General features: G+C 52.9%; 1 protein-coding gene across 8 annotated transcripts; it reads right to left on the bottom strand.

Annotated features, from left to right (window-relative positions):
• Positions 1 to 2945: 2945 nt before the first annotated feature.
• Rasgrp2 (RAS guanyl releasing protein 2) lies at positions 2946 to 20798 on the bottom strand. 8 transcript variants are annotated; one of them, XM_057779531.1, is made up of 17 exons: positions 20743 to 20798; positions 18377 to 18514; positions 17663 to 17765; positions 17176 to 17238; positions 16697 to 16828; positions 15760 to 15910; positions 15394 to 15567; positions 15177 to 15293; positions 11960 to 12241; positions 11139 to 11216; positions 10793 to 10915; positions 10431 to 10546; positions 5017 to 5158; positions 4774 to 4810; positions 4217 to 4393; positions 3317 to 3379; positions 2946 to 3140 (listed from the first exon to the last, which is right to left on the bottom strand). In XM_057779531.1, exons 2-16 carry the CDS (start codon positions 18447 to 18449, stop codon positions 3321 to 3323), a joined length of 1827 nt encoding a protein of 608 aa, XP_057635514.1. In that variant the 5' UTR covers positions 18450 to 18514; positions 20743 to 20798; the 3' UTR covers positions 2946 to 3140; positions 3317 to 3320. The 8 variants fall into 8 exon arrangements, with proteins under 8 accessions (XP_057635514.1, XP_057635512.1, XP_057635513.1 ...); XM_057779529.1 differs by lacking the exon at positions 20743 to 20798 and adding an exon at positions 20296 to 20406; XM_057779530.1 differs by lacking the exon at positions 20743 to 20798 and adding an exon at positions 20204 to 20272.
• Positions 20799 to 21146: the final 348 nt, after the last annotated feature.

Genomic DNA, 21146 nt, shown 5'->3' on the forward strand with positions numbered 1-21146 from the left:
ATCTTCTAGCCGGGAGCCTCCGGAACTGAACAGCTAGGGGCTAGGTTGAGCTAAGGAATCAGCTGGTGGGGGAGAAAAAAGCTGAGCTAGAGACAGAATAGACCTAAGGGTTTGGGGTTTCCCAACCCACACTCCTGGGAATCCCAGAGTTTAGAGCTATCTCCCATCCCTGTGGAAGGCTGGGCTGGGAGAGGAGGTTAGCGGCTGGGTTGAGGTTACTCACACCCGGTTACTGAGTACGAGGCTGATAGCATCCTCCCTTCAAGCTCCTACCCCTAGCGTGGATTTCAGAATGTGGTCCTGGGGTGCAGGTCTTCTGCAGTAAGAATGTCTGCATCATCGTGTTTGTGTCAGAGTACGAGAAGGGAACACCCCCCTTCACTCATTCCACCGATAAAAGGTAGATCCAGAACCTAGTGTGTATACCATTAACTAAGTTGGACACAGGGCTCCTCAATGAGGCAGTGTGCAGGCGTGGGTGTGGCCGTGGGTGTGTGGCAGACCATTTTGCCAGTTCTCTCCAGGCCCCTGATTGCTGTTACAGGGCCTGTGATCTGCACAGCTGGTAGCAGTTGGCATTTCCTTAGCCAGAGGCAATATGCAAGAACACACATCCAACCACTATTCCATGCAGATACACATGGGGGCACACAGCCATGCATACCTGTCGAGTGTGCCCAGCATTTCCAGAAGACACAAGGGGCTCTTCAGAGATGTCCCCAGAGGAAAAACACACTGACTCAACAACTTGCATACTTGTGCACACAGGAACCTGCACAATCAAGGGCAAACACACACCCAAGGTGCTCACAGGGGACCTGCCCATGGAGTCACATTAACCACTGAATGGCACTTTGCAGAGAGCGGTCAGTTCCTGTGTGGCCGCCCTCCAGAGGACCTCTTTTGACAGCCTGTAAGGGGAATAGGAGGGGACCTGCTGCAGAGGGTATTTCCTAGGCGCTGGAAAGGGAGATTCCTGAACCAAGTCCCAGAGTTGGGACCTACCCTGACCTTGGAAAAACCCTCAAGTTACCCCCTCACCCTCCCACCTCCCTACCCCACTCCCCACCCCACCCCTGAGCCAAGGCCACTAGAGGAGGAAGAACAGGAACTGCTGAGTCAGGGCCTTTCTGACCCCCACAGCCCACTGCCCCACCCATCCTCCGCTGCTCCTCCTCCTGCAGGCTACACACACACACACACACACACACACACACACCAAAATGCAGAGGGACAGACAAGCAGGTGCAGTGACCCAGTGACAATGCTCAAAACCAAGGAATCTGGGTGGGGACAGAGCAAGGGTGACTCTGGTCTCCTGTCCCTACCTTCAGCTTTTCCCATCAAGGGCAGGAAAGGTCACTTGGAGCCTGCTACACCTTGCTGCCCTCTCCTCTAGTGGGGAGGTTCCATATTCAGACCCCCAAGGCAGCTGGGCCCCACCACTTCAGAATACAACCCTCACATACGGTCTCCCTCCCAGTGTGGACGTTGGTGGGAAGCAGGAAGCCAACACCCTTCTAGGCATGTACACAGTCCAATAGGGTCACGTAGGGAAACCATGCAAATATAGGTGCAGGTACCCCACACAGTCGCAGTCACACACACCAGCTCTGACACATCTGAATGACAGTGGAAAGACAGGTATGTGTCACATCCCAGACAGGCAGAGTTGAGCACTAGGCCATACCACACACTGGGAAGAGGCCAGGAAGGGGCTGGGGTGCTGGGGAGCCGACCAGGCTGCAGGGATGGAGGCAGCGGGAGGCAGGCTGGCAGAGCAGGAGCGAGCTGCTCTTCACAACACAATCGCCGTCTGTTGTTATAGCAACTCAGCCCCCAAATCCTGAAACGGATATTACAGCCTCAAGAGGGGGAAGGGCAGGAGGGGACTGAGGACAGAAGGAGAGGCAACGTAGGGGACTCAATGAGGGACAGGACTAAAGCTGGCTCTTGTAACAGGCAAGAGAATGAGGTAGCCCAGAATAAGGACTAGGAGACCAGGGGAAGTGGAGTCAAAAGCGGGGGCTCTGGGACAGTGTATTCTCCAAGGAACCTGAGACCATAGCCAGCTCTGCAGAACGGGGTGACGTGCAGGTAGGGAGTTGGGGTGTTCCTTCTCTGCCCTTGGAACAATTCAAAGGCTACCATAGGGAATGCTGCATCCTAGAGAGGTAATTCCCATCCTTAGCATAGCTCACTGGTACCTCCTGACCAGAGGGGCAGCCTGGTCAGACTCTAGATCCTCTGGGTGACCCCCACAGACCACCCTCCTCTCCCAAAGTAGCCTTAGAAATGGCCTTGGCCTTACTCAGTTAGTGGTGACACACACCCACCCCCAAGTTCTCCGTGCCGCCAGCTCAGGAGGGAAGAGCAAGCTGGGTTAGGAGAGGCCTCCGGAGCTAGGCAGGATCAATAAGCATTTCCTCTGGAAGTCGCTGTCCTTCCGGCAGGCAGCAGCACCACGCCAAGAGGCTATCAGCCCCCACCCTGAGGCACACCAGCCCAAGCCTCTGGCTGTCCCCACCCTTCCTAGCTCTCAGCTCTTCCTCCACAACCCTGGCAGCCCTCTTCAGCCTGCCGAGAGCGCTCTGTCGCCGGAGTCTTCACCCAGGGCCTAAAAGGTTACCTGGAAGGCAGGGGAGTTTGACTTATAGGCCAAAAACTCTAGCTGCACCAGGTCCAGCAATTGTAGGGTGCAAAGACTCACAGGTGTCAAAGCTCAGAGTCCCCAAGATTCAGGACCCCTCCCATTCTAGATCCTTCCCAAGAGTTTTGTGTTTGGAGGTTTTTCTGTTTCTAAGGCCTCATTGCCCCCAGGTTCCAGGTGTACATGTGATTGTAAGCGGTCCAGCCTACGGAATTCTGGATCCCAACAGTGTAGTACCCTAGAAGGACAGCGTCTGAGGATGGTAGGCTGAGTGTCCAGATTAACTATTCGGGCCTTTTTATTCCATCTGGAAAATACAAATATTCACAAGATCCTGTACAACCTTAGGGACGCCAGCCCTGGCCCTGACCTCAATGCATGCCACCCTCGACCCCCACCCTCAGCCCAGCCTCCTGCCCCAGAACCCCAGGCTCCCTGCTCTGCTCCGAGTCATTTCTCCAAAGCAGGAATGAGTCCTTGATAGTTGCAGCTGGGAAGAGAAAAAAGAAAACAGAAATTGTAAGGAAGACGACCCCCTTGTCAAAGTATGAGCCCACCTGCCCAGGCCAGTGAGATAAGTATCCTTTCCGAGCCCCTCCCCATAAGCTACCCCAACCCTCTGGGGGGGTACTCTGGGGGCAGCCTGCAAAGGGAGGGGGGACCCACCATCTTATAAGTGGATGTCAAACACTCCGTCCTCCACTGCCTGCACCTCCTCTTCTCGGATCTCTGTGGAGAGGGACAGGAGAGTTGTCTGCAAACCCACCCCTGGTCCCTGTGACCTCAGCAGCCGACTCTGATCAGAGGAGGCTCTCATCCCTTCCCCATTCTGGAAGCAGACCCATCCTCCAAAAATCAATCCTCACAACGACCAAACGACCCCATTTTTGAGGCTTATTCTACGTTTCTTTCTGCCGCAGCTCTTCCCACAGCCACATCGCTGTGCAGTTTGCTTAAACGTCGATTTTGTGAGTGTTGCACAGTTTAGAGTCCAGCGCATCTGAAGGCCGACTGCAAACAGTTCTCTCTGTGCTATTTTTGAGGACTTACGGCAACCCAGATGATTGTGGTCAAATTGGCCTAGACCTCGGTTTAGCTCATTGTTCAGACTCTTCTCGGGGAAAATGATCATTTGCCAAATCGTCGTTCAGCAACAGAGACCCCAGGAGTACCACCCAGAGGTTATGGGAGACAGGACTTTTATAGTGGCAGGCAAAAAAGAGAAATGCAAATAGTTCATAGAACTCCAGTCCCCCTAACAAACATACAACTGGAATCTTGACGCTTCTTTAAAATTGGGGTGCACACCTTTAATCTCAGTACTTGGAAAGCAGAGCTGGCCACAACTATATAGTAAGACCGTCTCAAAAATACATTAATTAAATTAAATTAGGGCCTCTCTCCATGTCACCCTCAGAAAGTCGGGAGCTCTTCGGGCACTCTCTGGCCCTCTTACCTATCCAACCCTTCTTTATCGTCCCACCAAAATAAAAGAATCATGAAGTCTGAACCAGCCAGCATCCAGGATAAGTTTATATGTCATTGACTTCCTGTGGGCCCTCTTACCTGGTGGCCGGGAGCTGCGTCTGCCTGGGCGAGGCAGGGAGAAGCTAAAGGCCCGATGGTGGGTATGTGTGGGTGAGGGAGAAGGCGCAGAGCCCTCCAGGCTCACACTCTGGGCCCTGCGGCGACACTCCACTGACAGGCGGTCTTTGCACTGTTTGTGGCAGTTCACACCACAAGCTGAGGGAGGGGAAAGGGGGGAGCCCAACAAAGGCCATGGGTCAGAAAACTCTGCATGCCATCCTTCAGACCTGTACTTTTCCCAGAGTTCTTTGCTCCTGGAAATCACCCCATCAAACTACAAGTCTCCTCCCAAGTTGCTCTCTTTATGTTAGTTTAATACCGGCCTATGACCTCTCCAAAGTCCCCTTTCTAGGCAGCTTGCCCCACCACAGCCTTTTAAAAGACGAGCCCCTCCTGTTAGTCAGAATGCCTCTCTAATTACAATGCTCTTTGCTTGCTGGAAATTGCCGCCATTAAAACAAAAATCCCTAGCCCAACACGAACTCTTCCCCAAACCTCGGTCCGGCAGCGAAGTCATTTGTTCCACTTTATCTTACCTCTGCATTTGAGGCCCTGCTTGTAGATGCCCAGAATCTGCAATACAGGAGGAAACCATGTTGGAGGGGGTTAAGGTTTTCTAGGTCCGGAGAATAGGGCTTGGGGTCTAGGAACCAAGGTGTTTTGCGGGTTGGCTAGCAGCGCTCGGGTGGAGACGGGACCAGAAGGGCGGGGCGTGGGCCGCAAGCTAGGGCTGGAGGGGTGGATGGATAGCGCTGCAAATGTGGGCAGTGGGCGCTCACCAGAGCTTTGCAATGGCGACAAGCAACCGGGCGTAGCGAGTTACTCTCCTGGAAGTTGTGTACGAAGCCCATGCGGCCGCCCAGCACCGAGCTGGAGCGCAGGAAGTAGGAGATCATCTCCTCCCGGCTGATGCAGCCATCCCTAGTGGGCGTGGGGACACCTCAGCTTGGATCCTCCACTGGGGCTAGAGCGGGCATCCCCAACCCACGGGCGGAGAAAAAGGTCCAGAAAAGTCCGTGCAGGTAACAAGAGGATACTTAGCATCTACCACTAACTAGTGTGGGCTTGGCCAAGTCATTTCCTAGAGTTTTTCCTCCTCAGGACAATGGGGAACTCGCAGTTGGGTGTCAGCTAAAAAGGCTGGGCGTCTCCTGTTCCCGCAGTGTGCTCGGCGCCACACCGCTACACCTGCAGGGCGCCTGAGGACTGGGGTCTCTGAAGAGAACCGGGCAGCTGCGCCTCTGATCTGGGGTTTCCACCAGACCTCGGCTTCCCAAGGGTCCCTTTTCATCCAGGAATGTATTTTAGGCGCCAGTGTGTTCTAGACACAGATCTCAGTTCAGATCTCAGCTCTAGCTGAGCACGGTGGTTCACGCCTTTGAAGCGAGTTCAAGCCCAGCCAAGTCTACTTAGTGAGTTCCAGGATAGCCAGGGCTAAGTAAAGAAACCCCCGTCTCGGGCTGGAGAGATGGCTTAGTGGTTAAAAGCATTGCTTGCTCTTCCAAAGGTCCTGAGTTAATTCCCAGCAACCACATGGTGGCTCACAACCATCTGTAAAAGAGGTCTGGCGCCCTCTTCTGGCCTTCAGGCATACAGACAGAATATTGTATACATAATAAATAAATAAAAAAAAAAAGAAAAGAAAAGAAACTCCGTCTCAAACTGCCCTCCCAATAAAAACAAACCTCAGCTCTACTTCTCAGCCCTATGAACTGGGGCTGACTAACCTGACTGTGATTGAGCTTCCTTATCTCCAGATGGCAAAGTTCTACTTCTCACGTCCCAAGTCTTAAGAGTCCAAGAACATCCATACAAATGCCCAAGTGGCTAGGTAGGTCCTCAGTCACTTCTCTTTTTTTTTCTATTTTTTACATTTTAATTTGAGATATCCCCCTCATCCCTGCTTTTTGATTGTTTGTTTTCAGAGACAAGCTCTCAGTATGTAGCCCTAGCTGGCCTGGAACTCACTCTGTAGACCAGGCTGGGCCGGAACTCACAGAGATCTGCCTGGTCTGTCTCCCAAGTGTTGGGATTAAGAAAGAGAGCCATTGTAGCTTGCCACTTTTTTTGAGACACAGTCTCTGAGGCTGACCTCAAATGACTATTATATATGAGTCTAGCCTTGAACTCCTCATCCTCCTGCCTCAGTCTCTCAGAAGCTGGAATCACAGGCATGTGCCACCACATCCCACTCCTTGGTCACTTCTTGGTGGCTGTCACTTCCACAGCAGGCCCTTATTTGAAACTTGATATTCTATGCTATGATGCTACAGAGCCTCCATTTCAATGGGACAACTGGTGATTTATTTAAAAAAAAAAAATTCGAGGGGCTGGAGAGATGACTCAGTGGTTAAGAACCCTGGCTGCTCTTCCAAAAAAGACCCAGGTTCAATCCCCAGCAACCACATGGCAGCTTACAACTGTCTGTTACCTCAGTTCTAAGGGATCTGATACCTTCACACCAATGCACATAAAATAAAGTTAAATAAAACAATTTTTTAAAAAATTGAAATATAGACTTTAGTCAAGCAGTGGTGGCACAGCCCTTTAATCCCAGCACTCAGGCGGCAGAACTCTGTAAATCTGGGGCCAGCCTGGCCTACAGAGCAAGTTCCAGGACAGTCAGGGCTACACAGAGAAACTCTGTCTTGAAAAATGATAGATAGATAGATAGATAGATAGATAGATAGATAGATAGACAGACAGACGGATGATAGACAGACAGACTTTATATGGCATATGTAAGCTGCATGAAAACCACATTCTCCTGGAATGAGACACACAAATGAATATGTAAAATCATGAAAGTAAGAGTTGAGAATTGCTTTGTGACCTTGAGCAGAGGGCCTTTCTACATATCATACAAATCCAAAAAGCCATCAAAGAAAACGCTGACATATCAGACACACGAAGCTTTAAAAAAAAAATTATATGGAAAAAGACAACATTAGTGACAGACAGGAGAAATTATTTGCAATATACTCAACACCAAGAGGTTAATATCCATTAGTACAGATTCTAACATCAAGGGGTTAATATCCATTAGGACAGATTCTAACATCAAGGGGTTAATATCCATTAGTACAGATTCTAACATCAAGGGGTTAATATCCATTAGGACAGATTCTAACATCAAGGGGTTAATATCCATTAGTACAGATTCTAACATCAAGGGGTTAATATCCATTAGGACAGATTCTAACATCAAGGGGTTAATATCCATTAGGACAGATTCTAAAAATCAATGAGAAGACTCACAAACCCAGCAGGATGATAAACAAAGAATATGAACACTTAACAGAAGAAATATAAGTGGCCAATAAACATATGAATAGATAGTCCCCAGTCAGGTTGGAGAAATGCAAATTAACAAAGACACCATTTTCCAACTCAACTGGCAAAACCCTAGGGCTTATTATAGCCTCTTGCTCTTGGCAAGGAGGCTGGGGCACAGGCACCTGGGCACGGCTAAAGGGGTGCAACAGGGTGCAACCTTGTCTGAGGTCAGTTGGCAGTCTCTCTCTCCTAACTTAGAATGTACATTTCTTTGGATCCACTGATTCCACTTCTAGGAATGCCTCCTCCAGAAACGTTGGCCTGAAGGAGTGGATACAAATACTTTCCCAGAAGCAGGAGAGATAATCACATAGCAGCTCTGGACCACCTCCCTGTACATCGGTGGGAGGAGGCACAGGTGAAGGGATGGCCAGCCACACACTGCATCCTCTAAAGGATGACGCAGTCTGGACACCAGAGCCCAGCGGCAGAGCTTGCCTGGAATATATAAGCCCTAGGTTCAACACCCAGAACCCCAAAATAGCTAGCTAGATAAATAATAAAGTATGCACTCCTACATGAATCCACATGGGAAGATGTGTGTGATACAGCAGAGGGCAAACACACAAATAGACCAGGGGTGTGGCTCAGGGATGAAGTGCTTGCCTGGCACGCATAAGGCCCTGGGTTCAAACTCAGCACAGAAAAAACTAAACTGTGGGCCAAGGTGAGTCATCCCTGAAAACCCAGCACTCCGGAGACTAAGACTGTAAGGCCAGCTTGGGCTACATAGTAAGTTCCCAGGTAGATTAAGTTAGAGCGAGATTTTGTCTCCAAAAAAGAAAGTAAACAAATAAATAAAATAATAACAAAATAATCAACAGTCTTTTAAAATGCACAGCTGATTTTGAAGAGATAACAATCTCCATGTTCCAAACAGAGAGACTTCAGAAGCCGTGGTGCAGTACACACCTGGGGCACTCCCATCAGGGGCCTTCTGGGGAGCCCAAGGCAGGAGAATCAGGACTTCACCACCACACCTGGCTATAGTTAAGTTAGCTGGAGCTGCCCTGGTACACAGAGCAACCTTGACTTAAACAAGAGGAGGACAAGAAGAAGAAGAAGAAGAAGAAGAAGAAGAGGAGGAGGAGGAGGAGGAGGAGGAGGAGGAGGAGGGGGGGGAGAAGGAGGAGGAGGAGGAGGAGGAGGAGGAGGGGAGGAGGAGGAGGGGAGGAGGAGGAGGAGGGGAGGAGGAGAAGGAGAAGGAGAAGGAGAAGGAGAAGGAGAAGGAGAAGGAGAAGGAGAAGGAGAAGGAGAAGGAGAAGGAGAAGGAGAAGAAGAAGAAGAAGAAGAAGAAGAAGAAGAAGAAGAAGAAGAAGAAGAAGAAGAAGAAGAAGAAGAAGAAGAAGAAAGACAGCATACGGGGAAGGGATAAGGGATAACAAACTCAAAAAAAGCAGTGAGCTGCTAGGACTGGTCTCCTCTGAGTCTAATGGAGCTAGAGATGAGGCCAGGGCCCTGTGCATGCTTAGCCCAGGAGCTGCCACTGACCTACACAGCCCAGGTAAATAGCCTCCGTCTTTAGGAGCCCAATAGTGAGGTTTGGTGGCCAATCAGCTGTCTGAATTTATATAAGGTTGAGTCTTAGGGCTGAGACTCCGTGAAGCTATAGCCTCCAGGGTTAAGAGCCCAGAAAGAAAAACAAAAGCAAACCCACCCACCAGCCTAGGGAGAAAACATGGAACTGGGAGCTTCTACTGCAGTCTGGCCACCAGCGGGAACAGATCTACACATGAATCTAGTTTGTCTATGAAACACATTGCATACCAAAATCATTTTACATGGGTGCCAAAAAGGCCGAAAGCAGCCAGGCATGGTGGCACACATTTGTGACCCCAGCACTAGAGAAAATAAGTAAGGATCACTTTGAGTTTGAGGCCAGCCTGAGCTAGATAATGAGTTCAAGCTAGCCTGGGCTACATAATGAGGAAAAGAAGTTTAGCTTTGGCTTTTTTTTTTTTTTTGAGACAATGTTTCTCTGTGTAGAACAGACTGTCCTCAGACTCACAGAAACCCTCCTGCCTCTGACCTTGCTTTTTTTTTTTTTCTTTAAACACTGTTCATTGGGAATTTATTTTACTACCTGGATTTTGCTTTTATCATCAATTTTTGTAATGTGGGAACAATAATAATAAGCTTTTTTTTTTTCAGACAGAGAGCCTCATGTAGCCCAGGCTAGCTTCAAAATTGCTATGTAGTTGAAAATGATTTTGAGCTTTTGACTGCCCTGCTTCCACCTTCCAAATGCTGGGATTTCAGGAGAATGTCTCTACACCCCGTTATACTAAAGATGAAACCCAGGGCTTCTTGCATGCTAGGCAGACACTCTACCAACTGAGACACATTCCCAGCCCCCAAACCACATATTTTTAAAATACAGGTCACATTTAAAAATAAATCAACCTGGGATGGACTGTAAGTTTTGACTGGGTTTTTGTCATCTCAGCAAAAATGGGGCATAAACATGGTTCGGAGGGCACATTTAACCTGCTTCAGAGAACCAGATGTTTTTCCAAATTGTCAGCATATGAATTGTGGATAAGCAAGTGGGTGCTGCTAATTACGGCTTTTCTTACTGTTCATTAAAGCCAGCTACCCAGGGGCTCAACTTCCCCACACCCTTGGCAGCTGTGAACTCCACAAATAAAATAGTGTTCTCTTTGCAAGGCTCAGGTGGGGCTCCCCATCTGTCCAAACTAGCAAGGTAACACTATCCCTCTATGGCTGGCAGCTTCCTCCCACCCCAAAACATCACAGCCACAGCTTCCCAGGCAAGGCCCTGCTCTCTGCACACCCAAGGGGAAGTGGGTTGACGCCTTCCCTCTACCCCACCCCCCCAGGCTCTAATCCTCCTCACTGGTTCTGGTCCAGGTCCCCAAAGGCGCTGAGATAAGGGAAGTTGCCCCGGATGATCTGGAACTCCTCCTGGGAGATGTGACCGTCCCCATCGACGTCAAAGTTCCGGAACACAGACTGCAGAGGAACATACAAAGCCAGGAGAAGGGCGAATTAAAAGGAGCATCTGAGCCCATGTCCCTTTTCAGCCCTGTCTCACAGCCCATAATGCAGCTAGTGTGCTGTGCTGTGCCTCCTGGGGACGACCAGAGCACTGGCCAGCAGATGTGGCACCTACGGTGGCTCCCAGGGCAAGGTGCTGGAGAAACATTGCTTCACAGATCCCTGCTCCCAGCAGGTTCCCTTGGCCTCCAGGCCACTCACCTCCACCATCTTCTCAATGTGCTCTGCCACCAAGGCCTGGTCCAGCTTAGGCTTGGCAACTGAGGTCCACTCTTCTAGCACAGGAGGTCGGGGAGGTGGGGTGCAGCTGGTCGGGCTGGTTGGCTGTGGGAACGGTCAGGTCTGAGCCAGGGCCAGAGTGGGAATGAACCTAAGGCTCCAATAAATAGAAAGAAAGAGCCTGCCCAAAGCCAGCCCGCCAGCCCCACCTCCACCCCCAGGATGCCCTGTCAAGCAAGTAGGTGGGCACAGCGGATGGGGAATGTTCTTTCTGTCCTTGCACCCTGGAATCCTCAAATGCAAAGTGAGGGGTGAGGGGCTCCCTTACCGATGACTTGGAACGTGGCTCACGCTGCAGGGAGAGCTGGTACAGCTCATCCTCCGTCTGATACTGATCCAGGGATACCTGAGACACATAGGACTTGTCATAGCCTCAGGTCCCTGGTCCCCTCTTACACAGAAGCTACAAACCTAGGACCCCAGGACTGCCAGTCCGCCCTGATGTGAAAGCTAAACTCAGCTAAACTCAGGACAAAGGCCAGCTTAGAAAATACCCCAAACACCTCCATGCCAACCGGCCCACAGAATAAGCCTTAAAAACAATGCACTGCCAACATATCTGCCAAGATTGGAGTCAGAACTTTTGCCCAAAGCAAGGCATGGTCCCTGTCATCCAAGCACTTTGGAGGCTCAGGCAAAGAGACCACCACGAGTTCAAAGTTAGCCAAAGCTCCCTAGTAAGTTCTTGTCAACCTGGGCTACAGAGTGAGATTCTGTCTCCAAAACCTAAATTAATAAATACTAAAAGAACTTCACTCAGGAGCCAGGACCATGTTAGAAATCACCCATGTCACCCAGCAAATCCACAAATTAGTCCTAGCCTTTGAATATAACCCACTGCCAAGAGCTCAGCTCAGGACCAAGGACCCAGGTCCAGCCTCAGACCCAGTCCAAGGTCCACATAGCAGCCTTGCGATCAGACCACAGGCCTGTGTCTCAGCTCAACCCTGGAACCACATCAGGGTTCAGTGCAAACCTCAGAGTTCAGTGCAAACCCCAGAGCCCAGGCTAAACCTCAGCTCCTTCTGAACCCAGCAAGCCCACAACCATAGCAAATGCAAACACAGGGCACTGTACCCAGTCCCTCACCGTGAGTAGACTCAGCAAGTCAGGGTTGGCTTGCACAGGTGGTCGCAGGCTGGTCACCATGGCCAGCTCCTCCAGAATGCTAAAAAGTTGCCTCATCTTGGCTCCATTGAGCCTGGTCCTGCCCGGGTCCAGCCAGTCAGGCAGCGCCAGCTGCAAGGCCACCAGATCCTTGAGGTGCACACCCAGGATAGGGAAGCGGAAGCCCACGCAGGCCGCCAGCCTACGCCGGTAATTGCCGTAGTTGCCGGTGGCTGTCACTAATTCCGTCAGGCCTTCCCAGAGCTGGGGGGAAGATCAGAGCGTCACTCACACACACCACTCAATCACGCCACTCAATCGTCCTCCTACCTCAGCCCTAGAACTGTGGAAATGGAGAACGAGGTCAAGGTAGGCAGAAAGGTCACATCCTCCCTTACCGACTCCCAGTACTGCTCTCTCAAACTTCAGGGGTCAGAGCTCTCAAGTTAGGAGTCCAAGGAAACAATTACGACCTTACACGCACACCAGGGCTGAGTACAGATTATCAACATATAAGAAGCACAGATCTTATTGACCAAGAAGGATGTTATTACAGTGTGTCTGGTGATGGTAAATAATGGAAAAACCTTAAACTGAGTATGGTCACATAAGCCCAGAATCGCAGCGGTGGGAAGGCAGATGCAGGAGGATCACTGTAGGCTTGAATTTGTATATTCAAAACCAGCCCCATCTACACAGTGAGTTCCAAGCTAGCCAGTATTATACAAAACCTTGTCTCAAAAAGTGGTTGAGGTGGGCTGGAGAGATGGCTCAGAGGTTAAGAGCACTGGCTGCTCTTCCAGAGGTCCTGAGTTCAATTCCCAGCAACCACATGGTGGCTCACAACCATCTGTAATGAGATCTGGTGCCCTCTTCTGGCCTGCAAGTATACATGCAAGCAGAACACTGTATATGTAATAAAAAAATATATTTAAAAAAAAAAAAAGTGGTTGAGGTCAGCCAGCGGGGCAGTGGTGGTGCACGCCTTTAATCCCAGCACTTGGGAAGCAGAGGCAGAGGGATCTCTTTGAGTTTGAGGCCCAGTCTGGTCTACAGAGTGAGTTCCAGGACAGTCAAGGCTACACAAAGAAACCTTGTCTTGAAAAACCGAAAAAGGTGGTTAGGGCTCTGAGTTCGAGGTCACCCTGGTCTACAGAGCTAGTTCCAGGACAGCCAAGGCTTCACAGAGAAATCTTGCCTCTAGAAAAAAAGCAGTGGTAGGGTCCCCCCGACAAAAAAAAGCTTGAGAAAGGGGTGCAGTTCTGTTGGTATAGTGCTTGTCTATTATGCATAAGGCCCTGGATTTGATTCCTAGAACCCCATAAACCAGGTGTGGGGGTATTTGTCTCTGACGAGAGGCAGAGGCGAGAGATCAGGAGTGCAAGGTCATCCTTGCCACACCCCAAATTCAAGGACAGCCTAGAATATGAGACCCAATCTCAAAAACAAACCCCGTGGAAGTGCACTCAGGAGACAGACAGAGGCAGGCAGATCTCTGCGGGTTCAAGGCCAGCCTGATCTAAGTAGGGATTTTTAGGACAACCAGGACTATACAGTGAAACCTTGAATCAAAAAAAGAGAGAAAAAGAGAAAGAGGGAGAAAAAGAAGAGACAGAAGAAAAGAGAGAAAAGAGGCTGGCAAGATGACTGAGTGGGTAAAGGCTTGGCACCGAGGACCTGGGTTTAGTCTCCAAGATCTGTGTGGTAAAGGGAGAGAACAGACTGCTACCACTTGCCCTCTGAGCTCCACTTAAGAACTGTGGTGTGGACACATGTACACATCCACGTATGAGCACACGTGCACTAAATGAATTCATCTAGAAAACCCTCAACCATACAGCCAATACTAAATTAGGACAGACTTACAATGACATGGAACAACGAAAATGAGCAATCGCCCCACACAGCAGGATGGAAAGCCTCTCCCATCCAGGTGGAATAAAAGGGTGCTCCTACTCAGAGCAACAAAATGGGATGCACACACACTAAAGCTAGGAAGCAAAGGAAAGCCCTTATCACGGGGGCCCCGACCCTGACCCGACACTTAGGTAGGGGTCGGACTCTTGTTTGTTTAGACTTGGTGCTCGGTCAGAGTCCAGGGTCTTCAAGTGCACACTACCCTTCAGCACACTCCAGTCAACAGTCTTCATTTCTTTATTTTTTAAGATTTATTGCCGGTAGTGCTGCACGCCTTTAATCCCAGCACTTGGGAGGCAGAGGCAGGTGGATCTCTGAGTTCAAGGCCAGCCTCGTCTACAGAGTAAGTTCCCCAGTATAGCCAGGGACACACAGAGAAACTCTGCCTTGGAAAAAAGGTTTATTTTATTCTATGCATGTGGGCTGTTCTGCATCATGTGCATGCCTGGGCCAGCTAGTGGGTGCTAGGTATTGAACCTGGGTCCTCTGCAAGAGCAAGTACTTTTAACCACTGAGCTATCTCTCCAGACCCCAGTGTTCTACTTTTTAAACTATAGAGTGATTTTTGCTCTTTTATAATTATTGTTTTTTCTGAGACAGGGTCTCATGAGGTGGCCACTGGGGAGATGGCCCCTCAGTAAAGCATGAGGACCCAAGTGTGGGTCCCTGGCACCCACATAAAAGTCAGGCTATAACCAAAGCACTCAGTGGTGGAGAAAAACAGACCATTGGAGCTCACTGGCCAGTTGGTCTAGCCAGCTGGTGAGTTCTGGGTCCAGAAAAAGACCCTATCTCAAGAAAAAAATGGGGCTGGAGAAGCGGCTCAGAGGTTAAGGGCACTTGCTGAGCTTCCAGAAAGCCAGAGTTCTATTTCCAGTACCCAGGTCAGGCAGCTCACACCTGCCTACAACTCCAGCTCCAAAGGATCCACCTGGTCTCCACGGGCACATGAACATACGTGGCATGCACACACACCCATCAATAAAATAAATGAATAAGAATTTTAAAAAGATAAAATGGAGAGAGGAAGCGACTAAATGTCAACCTTTGTTCTCCTGCATGCACCTGTGCACACGCATACGCAATACATACTCATACATACACACATTAAAAGAAGAAATTAGCTTTGCAACCAAGTAGACCTGGGGGCCCGCCACTGCCGCTTGCGTTGTACAGCTTAGAGCTCCCATTTCCTCCTCCAAGCCTCAGTTTCCCCCACTGTAGACAACAGCCGTGCCCAGGCTACAACCCTGGAAGCATAGGCCCCTCCTGAACCAGGTACCTTGATGGTCTCAGGGCTGACGTGGCTGTGGGTCTCCTTGAGGCGTGAGATGGAGCTGTGACTCAGGCCTCCAACAACAGCCATCAGTGTGTTGAAGTTCTGCAGCTGCAGCAGCTTCTGAGAGGCAAATAGGGAGGGGGAGGCAGCGGCGTCACTGGAGAGAAGGGGAAGGGCTTGATGACCACGGGGAGGCTGGGCACACGGGAAAAGTGGGCACCTCTGCCACATGCACGAAGTGTGTGATGACCAGCGCCCGCTGCGTGGCTGTGGGCTTGCTGAGGATCATGAGCTGGACCCACTGTGAGACACTGTTGAAGAGGGAGATGAATCGCTCCAGGACGGGATTGTCTACGGTGCAGCCGTGGGTCACAAAGCTGTGATAGTCCTGGAACTGTGGGCAGGTGGACTTGGCCTGAGTGCCCTGCTGACCTCGCCCATGGCTCTCAGCCTTGCTCACCCTCCCACTGTCATTGATGGAACCACCCGACCATGCTCGAGAGCCAGCCTATTCCCAAGTCTTGGCCCTTTCTGGAACTCCCTTCTCAACCCGCGCAGCACCCAACCACAAGCCTTCAGGCCACACCAGGATTTTGCAGAAGGAGCGATACTCCAAGTAGGTGAGATGCTCTGCCAGCTCCATAGGCTCCAAGTGATCAAACAACAGGGACATCTTGCGCTTTTTCTGTTCCACAGGGTTCCGCTGAGTCACCTGCCGCTTCCACTTGTAGGTGGGGCTGGGGGAGCAGGGGTAGTGAGCCCTGTGCCAGAGATGTCCCCTGCCTCCTATGACCCCACGTATACTCAGACATGCCACTCAAACTGAGCTGGGACCTAAACAACAGGGGCCACCATCCTAGGCATTAACATTCCCAAATCCCAGCAACTCCTCCACACATCCCCTTAACCATGCACTCAACACACGGATGGACAACGTACTCTGTGCCAGGCGCTGTGCTAGGCGCTGGGGTACAGAGATGAGCAAGACACGGTTCCTGCCCTCGAGGAGCTCACAATCTACCGGGGGAGACAGACACAGAAACACGCCATCACCAAACAGTGGGACACATGTTCCCAGGGCTCTGGGCAGGAGTCTGCACAAAGCATCTCGGGAAAACACAGGAAAGAATGGCAAATTCTGCCCTGGAAGAGTAGCGTCTATGCCCTCACCAGGCAGGGACATCACACTCGTGCTGAGTCTGGTGAGAATGGAGGAGACAGGGCAACAAGAGCGAGTACCGTGGAGAGGAAGGATGCAGGACACAGACAATGGCGAGTGGACCCAAAGAGCCGCAGTATGAAGTGTGTGGGATGCAGGGAAGGCCATGGGAGACAGGACAGGAACGTCAGGCTGGCCTGATGCCACGAAGGGCCTTAATAGCTGGAGGTGTGTTGAAGGTGACAGGGAGCCATGGGGGGTTAAAGCAAGAGTGAACATGACCCTCACTCATTCAGTTGAACAGACATTTATTAAGCACATATGGTGGAGGCTGCTTAGTGCCCCGAGCTCCCCCCCCACGCACACGTTCTCGATGTCGATGAGGCTGCTGTGCCTTCGGTTCCCTTCTTGGTCTAACAGAGCCTTCAGCTCTTTGATCTGCTCAGCCAGCTCTGGGTTCAAGTCAAACTCTGCTGGGAATGCTGAGATCCAGTACCTGGTGGAGGGGCAGGCAAAGTCAAGTCACCTAGGGCAGCCCTCCCTCCCTTCACCATCCCCAGGGGAGCAAGGGAAGGAACTATGAGGATTGTATTGACACCCAAAGAGCGAGGTAAAGAGTCTCAAAGTATGTTCTATTCGAACACCCGCCTACCCACCCCTGTCCTCCAGCGCTTTCCTTCTCATCCCCAACTCCACACCAGCCGAAAATAGCAAGGCCAGCAGCACATCTGGACAGCATCCCCCGGCAAACCCCATGGTCAGTCCCCTGGATGCTGTCCACTCCCGCAGCCCACCTGAAGCTTGAGAAAGGCAGTAAGAGGAGGGGCCAGGGCCCAGACTCACCTGACTAGGTGACACGTTTTCACCTGTAGAGAATTAGAGCTGTCTGTCCGGGATTGCTGATAGGTAAGGGAGAGTTAAGGACAACAGCACGGAACCTAAGGCTAGGAACCGAGCAGAGAGCGGGACCTGAGTATCCTGGGTGTGGGGCTCTAGGCAAAGCCTGGGTTCCAAGAGGATTCAGGGAGAGGGGATGAACACTGTGGGAGCAGCCACTGATGGAGGTAGAAGGCTGGACTCCACCATAGGCGGAGAGGAGGACTTAGCCTTAAAGAAGGGCAAGAGGAGGTCCCTGGACAGAGCAGGGGCAGAACCAAGACCTCAGGGGAAAGTGAGGGCAAGGCCTAGCCACAGAAGAGACCAAGACCTCAGCTAGGTACAAGGTAAAGCCCTAGGAGACTAGACAGCCTCCACTAAGGCCCTGAGCAAGCTAAGCAGGATGGGTTTGTGAACCGACAACCCGGGCCTCAGCCATTCCCGCCAAGGATATAAGTGGAGCAGTTTCGCAGCCAGCTGAGAGGAAGGTATGTACCAGGGATGCATCATGAGAAACATGCGCACTAGCTGCGGATCTCGCACCTTTCCGGAGTCATCTGCTCCAAAAGTCAAAGAGAAGGTGGCTGACCCTTGGTCGGGAGACTCAGCTGGCTAAGCCTAGTCTGGTGTCAGGTCCCTGGGTCTGCACTCCTGACCCCGCCCAGCTACTGCCCTACTGCTTTTCCCAGCACTCCAGAGCCTGGAGGTCGAAGTTAAGAAAGAAGTTTGGGTGGGCAAGGGGTACTACAGGATCCAGGAGCTGGAGGAGGGGAGCCTGGAGCAAGCCCATAGTCCGGAGGGGAACCAGCTGGGGCGGAAGGAGCCTTGGTTCCCCGGGGTCAAGAATCCAGAGGTCATTTCCTGAGTGCTGGGGGAAGGGGCACCCCTTCACCAGATAAACCAACCCCCATCTACCGGAAACAGTTCCCAGGCTAGAGATAGAGTTCCTCCGGATCCCCCAGGGAAACAGATAATGCCCCTCCCGGGTCAGAGTTGGGACTCCCCAGTGCCCCAATTCCCTGCCGTATGGATAAGAGGTATATTTGGGCACCTCTCTGCAAAGAAGAGGGGCTTTCGTTAAGTGGACTGCAGGATGGGAGGGAGCCTGGGTAGGTCCTGGCCAGGGGTTTGCTTCAGGGTGTGCCCCTTCGTGCTGCAGGCAACTCACCAAAGGCTTCGATGCAGCCTCGGAGCAGCTCCTCTACCGTGCAACCCTTGTCCAAGTCCAGAGTGTTCGCCATGGCCGCCGGAGCCGGTGGGCTGGACCCAAGCTACGCTCCCACGAGGCTCGAACCCTACCCTTGTCCTGGGAGAAGCAGAGTGGGAGTTAGCGGAGGCACCCGGGGAGCGTCCGGGCGCAAAGGAACGGGCGGAGCAGGCACGCCCCCTGCTGGGCAGGGGCGGAGTTGTCTACTGCTGCCACTCCCGGGGTTAAACGGTCCTGCCCCGGGATGGTGCAACCCGCTAGTTGGGAAATGGACTAGCCGAGAGGCTTCCGGCCCACCCGCAGAGTCGCGGGAAGGTAGAAGGACTCTACTAGAATAAGGGACGAGCTAGGACCCCAGGGGTTAGATGCTGTCCCAAGCCTCCTAGCGGGCCCTCCTCTCCTAGTGCTTGCACCCCATAGGCACCTGAGGCACCCCACAGGCACCTGCAGCACCCCGCAGCTTGGCTCTGCGCTCCTCCCGCTTCCCCTCCCTTAACAGCCTCCCTTCCCCCGCAGGGTTATTTTGGGAACCCAGTGCCTGAGGGGACCTCGGAGGAATTTCTCCCTAGGATGGGAGGAGGGAGGAGAGAACCCAGGCGTCCTGCCCACATCGCCCCCTCCTAAGCTCCCCGCGAGTGGGAGGCGGGGCCGTAGCATCCCCCAGGGACCTGCCCTTGGGGAGGAGGACAGGAGTGAAGAAGAACATTCTTGGGGCGGGGGTGAGGGTAGCCCACTGAGGCTGGGAGGTGTCAGTGGGAAGCCAGAGCCTGGGAACCGCGGGCTCCTAAGCCACATGCACGAAGGTCCCAGGGGTGCCGGCTCAGCCCCTCCAGAATTGTCATGTATCTCCCCAGCCTGGGCTCCTGACCTCCCACCCACCCTGATGCATAGTTACACTGTGCGTGAGAGCACCAAGTAGAGTGCCCAGAAAGGGCCGCTAGCGCCATGGGGGTGCCATGGCCTGCATGACACCATTAAGTAACCCTGGTCACCCGCGAGGACTACAAGCACCCATTCTCTAGACAAGTTATCTGCCGGAGGCCGTAACTTACATGACCTACATTAAAAGCAAGAGGGCCCATCTCACACACACCAGTCACAGACACTCACTCCCGTCCTGTCACACACAATGGCACCCACACCCCATGCACACCTGCAATGAAAAGCCTCAACCACACATACCCAGGTCCGTTACTCCAGAATCCAAACCGCATGCAGTTCTTCTCCCAGACCGTCTGTTCACTTGAACCAGCCCAGCCTCTGATCCCTAGGCCACAGTAGCTGTGACATCTGCACACGTGTGCACACACGCAAAACTGTGCCTCTCCACCCATGCACACTCCCACACACATGCACATACCCCCGTGGTTGCGCACACACCCATTCCGCCGCCCCTCCCCCTTCTACCATGCTCCAGGACACGCAGCCCCAGCGGCTGGGGTTCCTCACACTCTTGGACCATGCCAGAGCCTTGCCCAAAGGAAAGGGGACCTCGCCTTACACACACAAACTCCCCCACATTAGGCAGTCCTTCCGAGGACTTCTCAGAGCCATTCCCTCGTGACTCTGTTGCTTCCTAGCCGGGTGACCTTGAGAATCATTTGGCCTCTCTGAACCTCAATTTTCCCATCTGTCAAATGGGGACTTGCAGGGGAGGGCCTGGTAGAGATGTATCAGGCTAGCACCGGTGTGCCACCGACTTCCCCCTCCCGCGAGTGGCTCTAAGTGCTTTAGCCCCTCAGTATGCTCTATCCTACCCAGGACCCGGCTCGCAGATTCTCCACCCACCCGCAGTCCCCGCCGGCCTGCCTCTAGGGGATCCCAAGGGACCGCGCCCTCTGTGTCCCACGCCTCGCCCGCGCGCGTGCTCGCTCACTCACTCTTGGGACCCGCAGCGCGGAGCCCGCACCCTGCCCGGCCCGCGCCACCTCCGTGCACTCCCGCCCGCCGGCCTCGCTGCGGCTGCGGCTCCAGCCCGCTCTCCGCGCCACGGCCCAGCGCCCCGCCGCCCCGCCCCCTCCCCGCCCCTGCGCCCCGCGCCGCGCCTTCTCCACTGGGGACTCCCCCTCTCGGCCCGCGCGCGTTGGGCCTTGCAGCAACTTAACCCCTCCCCTGCCACCCCAGAGCGCGTAGCTGCGGGCGGGGGGCTGCGCCACTGGTGGCGTGGGGGCATCGTGCGGCAGCCCTCCCCCACCACGACACCCCCAGGCTCTGCGCCCCGCCTGGGTGTCGCACGGAGGAAGCCGGGAGGGGCAGGAAGCGGACTGCGGTGGGGAAGGGGCGCCCCGCCCAGCCCCCCGGCCCGGGTTCCTGTTTTCGAGACAAACCGTTCCCACGGGGTTCACCCTGCCCGGGGCCGGGCGTCTTCCTGCGGGCGGCCGAGGCCCAGGCCTGGTGGAGGTCGCGGGCGTGGGGTTGCGGGTCCTTGCGATGGCCTGGGGGAGGGGCTAGGACAATATACGAGGTTTTTTGGTTGAGTGGAGCCTCATGGGGCGAGGACTGAATGAACACGCGGTTTGCTAGGGACCCAGGCTCGATGTCCAGAGGTGGGGCGAGGGGCACCCCACTGGGCCAGAGGGAAAGGGGCATCTGCAAACTGGGGAGGTGTTCTGCAGCTTCGGAACTGGAGGCCTGGATGCATGGGTCCAGGAGAGGAGAAACTTGGGAGGGGCAGCCACAAGCAGTTGAGGTCCCTCACAAGCTGGCCTAAGGGATAGGTAACAGTTTCCGG

This window comes from Chionomys nivalis, chromosome 8, assembly GCF_950005125.1.
Source record: "Chionomys nivalis chromosome 8, mChiNiv1.1, whole genome shotgun sequence".
Taxonomy (NCBI): domain Eukaryota; kingdom Metazoa; phylum Chordata; class Mammalia; order Rodentia; family Cricetidae; genus Chionomys; species Chionomys nivalis.